The 4,803-nt window shown below is 69.3% G+C and overlaps 1 protein-coding gene across 1 annotated transcript; it reads right to left on the bottom strand.

Moving 5' to 3' along the window:
* Nucleotides 1-2,528: 2,528 nt before the first annotated feature.
* On the bottom strand, nucleotides 2,529-4,797 carry LOC128901789 (vitelline membrane outer layer protein 1 homolog). The gene is given in 4 exon segments (XM_054183938.1): nucleotides 2,529-2,975; nucleotides 4,155-4,228; nucleotides 4,230-4,253; nucleotides 4,372-4,797. Coding segments are annotated over 4 exon segments (579 nt in total). The 5' UTR covers nucleotides 4,549-4,797; the 3' UTR covers nucleotides 2,529-2,671.
* Nucleotides 4,798-4,803: the final 6 nt, after the last annotated feature.

Here is a 4,803-nt window from a genome sequence, read left to right as displayed (position 1 = left end):
ATGGGCTTGGCCACTGGCGAGGGCGTGGGGACGGTCGCTCCGGGAACCTTCCAGCGCCCCACAGACCTCGGGGCTCTGGGCTTTCCTGTGCCCCCCAGTAACCCCCCAGTGCCCCCCCCGGAACCCCCCAGTCCCTCCCAATACCCCCCCCAGTGCCCCCCAAGACCCCTCCGCTCCCCCTCAGTGTCCCCCCAGTAACCCCCAGTAACCCCCCAGTGCCCTCCCAGTAACCCCCCAGTCCCTCCCAATACCCCCCCAGTGCCCCCCAAGACCCCTCCGCTCCCCCCGTGTCCCCCCAGTAACCCCCAGTAACCCCCCAGTGCCCTCCCAGTAACCCCCCAGTCCCTCCCAATACCCTCCCAGTGCCCCCCAAGAACCCTCCGCTCCCCCCGTGTCCCCCCAGTAACCCCCAGTAACCCCCCAGTGCCCTCCCAGTAACCCCCCAGTCCCTCCCAATACCCTCCCAGTGCCCCCCAAGAACCCTCCGCTCCCCCCCAGTGTCCCCCCAGTAACCCCCCAGTGCCCCCCCAGTAACCCCCCAGTCCCTCCCAATACCCCCCCAGTGCCCCCCAAGACCCCTCCGCTCCCCCGGTGTCCCCCCAGTAACCCCCAGTAACCCCCCAGTGCCCTCCCAGTAACCCCCCAGTCCCTCCCAATACCCCCCCAGTGCCCCCCAAGACCCCTCCGCTCCCCCCGTGTCCCCCCCAGTAACCCCCAGTAACCCCCCAGTGCCCTCCCAGTAACCCCCCAGTCCCTCCCAATACCCTCCCAGTGCCCCCCAAGAACCCTCCGCTCCCCCCCAGTGTCCCCCCAGTAACCCCCCAGTGCCCCCCCAGTAACCCCCCAGTCCCTCCCAATAACCCCCGGTCCCCCCAAGAACCCTCCGCTCCCCCCGTGTCCCCCCAGTAACCCCCAGTAACCCCCCAGTGCCCTCCCAGTAACCCCCCAGTCCCTCCCAATACCCCCCCAGTGCCCCCCAAGAACCCTCCGCTCCCCCCCCAGTGTCCCCCCAGTAATCCCCAGTAACCCCCCAGTCCCTCCCAATACCCCCCTGGTGCCCCCCAAGAACCCTCCGCTCCCCCTCAGTGTCCCCCCAGTAACCCCCCAGTGCCCCCCCAGTAACCCCCCAGTCCCTCCCAATACCCCCCTGGTGCCCCCCAAGAACCCTCCACTCCCCCCGTGTCCCCCCAGTAACCCCCAGTAACCCCCAAGTCCCTCCCAATACCCCCCCAGTGCCCCCCAAGAACCCTCCGCTCCCCCTCAGTGTCCCCCCAGTAACCCCCAGTAACCCCCCAGTGCCCTCCCAGTAACCCCCCAGTCCCTCCCAATACCCCCCCAGTGCCCCCCAAGAACCCTCCGCTCCCCCTCAGTGTCCCCCCAGTAACCCCCAGTAACCCCCCAGTCCCTCCCAATACCCCCCCAGTGCCCCCCAAGACCCCTCTGCTCCCCCCGTGTCCCCCCAGTAACCCCCAGTAACCCCCAGTAACCCCCCAGTGCCCCCCAAGAACCCTCCGCTCCCCCCCAGTGCCCCCCCCCAGTGCCTCTCACTCCCTCCCAGTCTCCTCCCGTCACCCCCAGTACCCCCCCAGTGCCCCCCCAGTACCCCTCAAAGGGACCCAGGCATCCATCCACCCTACACCCCCCCCCCCCCCAAAAAAAATGAGGGGACGCCAGCTCGTTACCCACCAAATTTAATGAGGGGGGCCCGGGGGGGTGGGGGGAACATGGACGGGACGTGGGGGGGACACGGTGGGGGGGGGGCGACAGGGGAAGGGGGGACATGGGGACAGTCGCGGGGAGAAGGGAGGCCATGGCAGGGGGGGGGACATGGAGGGGAGATGGGGGGATGTGGGGGGACACGGGGGGGGGCGCGTCAAAGGAGGTTGTGGGGTGACACAAGGGGATACGGTGGCCGTGGGGGGACCTTGGGGTGCCATGGGGGGGGGGGGGTGTCAAGGGGGACGTGAGGGGACATTGCAGGGGACATGGGGGGGGGGTCAATGAAGGCCATGGGGGCCACCAGGCGGACGGGGGGGGACACTAAGGGGCCATGGGGGGGGTCATGGGGGTCAAGGGAGGACGTGGGGGGGACACTGGGGGGACATGAAGGTCAAGGGGGGCCACAGGAGGACATGAGGGGACATTGAGGGACATGGGAGGCCACCAGGGTGACAAAGGATGACGCTGGGGGGGGGGGACGGGACAGGAGGGGTCATGGAGGGTGTGGGAGGCCATGGGGGGGGACACGGCGGGGGGGGGACACGGGGGTCAACAGAGGCCACGGAGGGTCACCAGGCGGACACTGGAGGGAACGTGGGGGGCCATGAGGGGACATTTGGGGGGACACTGAGGGGACATGAAGGACAAGGGAGGATGTGGGGGGCTGGGGGGGGGGGTGGGTGTCAATGGGGGGGACACAGGGGACAACAGAGGTCAGGGGGGGTGACACGGTGGGGACGAGGGTCAAGGGAGGCCATGGGGGGCCACCAGGGTGACCTGAAGGGGGGGGACGGGACACTGGGGGGACAAGGGGTGACATGGTGGGGGTGGGAAGGTCAACGGAGGCCGGGGGAGGGGGGGGGGACGGACACGGGAGGCCCCGAGCGGCCACCAGCGGCCACCAGCGTGACCCGGGAGGTGACAGCGGGGCCACCCCCCGTCCCCCGTCCCCTCAGGCGCAGCAGAAGAGGTGGAGGTCGTTGAGGCCGGTGTCGTCCCCCCCGCGCTGGGGGGGCTCCAGGCGGGTGCGGAGCCCGCACACCCTCCCCCGGCCCTGGGGACAAGGGACGCTCCAGTTGCCCCACGTCCCCGCCAGGCCACCGAGCCCCTCCAGCACGCTCCCGTCCGAGCAGGTGACGTCCATGTTGTTGGCCGCCGTGTCGTCCCACAAGCCCCGGGGGGGCTCCACCCGCAGGCGAAAGGCCACCACGTAGTAGCCAGGGGCACAGGTCATGGGGAGGGACCAGGCGCCGCGGCTGGGGGGGGGACACACACACATGTGGTGGTCACCATCACCCTCTGCGGGCAACCAATGGGTCGCCTACGGGGGGGGCGTGGTGGCCATGGATGGGGTGTGGTGGCCATGGATGGGTTCGTGGTGGCCATCAATGGGTTCGTGGTGGCCATGGGTGGGTCGTGGTGGCCATGGATGGGGTGTGGTGGCCATCAACGGGTTCTTGGTGGCCATGGAGGGGTTCGTGGTGGCCATCAATGGATTCTTGGTGGCCATGGCTGGATCATGGTGGCCATCAACGGGTTCGTGGTGGCCATGGGTGGGTCGTGGTGGCCATGGATGGGGTGTGGTGGCCATCAACGGGTTCTTGGTGGCCATGGATGGGTTCGTGGTGGCCATCAATGGGTTTGAGGGTGGCCATGGGTGGGGCGTGGTGGCCATCAATGGGTTTGAGGGTGGCCATGGTTGGGTCATGGTGGCCCTGGACGGGGTGTGGTGGCCATCAATGGGTTTGTGGTGGCCATCAATGGGGAGTGGTGGCCATGGTTGGGTTGTGGTGGCCATGGAAGGGTTGTGGTGGCCATGGTTGGGTCACCCCACACCCACCCTATCCAAGGACCCTATGGCCACCACCATCGCACACAGCCCCCCATGGCCACCACCCTCGCCCCACAGGGAGTCCCATGGCCACCTCATAGCCACCACCCTCGCCCCATGGCCACCACCCTCGCCCCACAGGGAGTCCCATGGCCACCTCATAGCCACCACCCTTGCCCCATGGCCACCACCCTCACCCCACAGGGAGTCCCATGGCCACCTCATGGCCACCACCCTCACCGCACGGCCACCACCCTCGCCCCACAGGGAGCCCCATGGCCACCACCCTTGCCCCATGGCCACCACCCTCACCCCACAGGGAGCCCCATGGCCACCTCATGGCCACCACCCTCACCACACGGCCACCACCCTCACCCCACAGGGAGCCCCCGTGGCCACCTCATGGCCACCACCCTCACCACATGGCCACCACCCTCACCCCACAGGGAGCCCCATGGCCACCTCATGGCCACCACCCTCACCACACGGCCACCACCCTCACCCCACAGGGAGCCCCGTGGCCACCACCCTCGCCCCACGGCCACCACCCTCACCCCACATTGTCACCCCCCCGCCCCCCCCCCGCCGTGTCCCCGTCACTCACGGCCCCTCGCTGGACGTCACCGTCCCCCTCCCGTCGCACAACAGCCGCACTCCGTTGAGGCCGGTGTCGTCCCCCGAAGAAACCCTTGCGCGGCTCCACCTTGGGGGACACCGAGGAGGACGTGTCACCCCCCCCCCCCCCACCCCAGGCGTGTCATCGTGTGTCCCCCCCCCTGCGCGTCCCCACCCCACCGCGTCCCCACCGCCCCCCGACCCACCTTCAGCTGGAAGCCGGAGGCGTAAGTGCCTTTGGGACAGAACTCGGGGTCACCCCAGTCCCCCCAGGGTCCCCCGTTGTCCACGGAGATGATGGTGGTGGTGGCATCTCCACTCCACCCCCAGACTGGGGCCACCAGGGCCACCAGGGCCACCCAGGGGTGCAGGGACGAAGCCATGGCTGCAGCTCCTGGGTGCCACCTCGTCCTTTATAAGCCGGGGGGGACAAAGTCCCCGAGGACACGGGGACGGGGAGGTGACCCCAAGGGTGTCCTTGTCTCCCATGAGGGACTGGGAGAACCGGGACGGGGTCGTGGTGGGTCTCCTATAGGGTTGTGCCACGTCTGGGCTGGGTCACCAACCTCGGCGGGGGTGGGGGGGGGGGGGGGGAACGGCCCAGGGGGACACCACGGTGACAATGTGACGTTGGCCAC

Source organism: Rissa tridactyla, chromosome 28 (genome assembly GCF_028500815.1).
Source record: "Rissa tridactyla isolate bRisTri1 chromosome 28, bRisTri1.patW.cur.20221130, whole genome shotgun sequence".
NCBI lineage: Eukaryota > Metazoa > Chordata > Aves > Charadriiformes > Laridae > Rissa > Rissa tridactyla.
The sequence above is the reverse complement of the archived record's forward strand: the minus strand, read 5'-3'. Positions and strand labels throughout refer to the sequence as shown.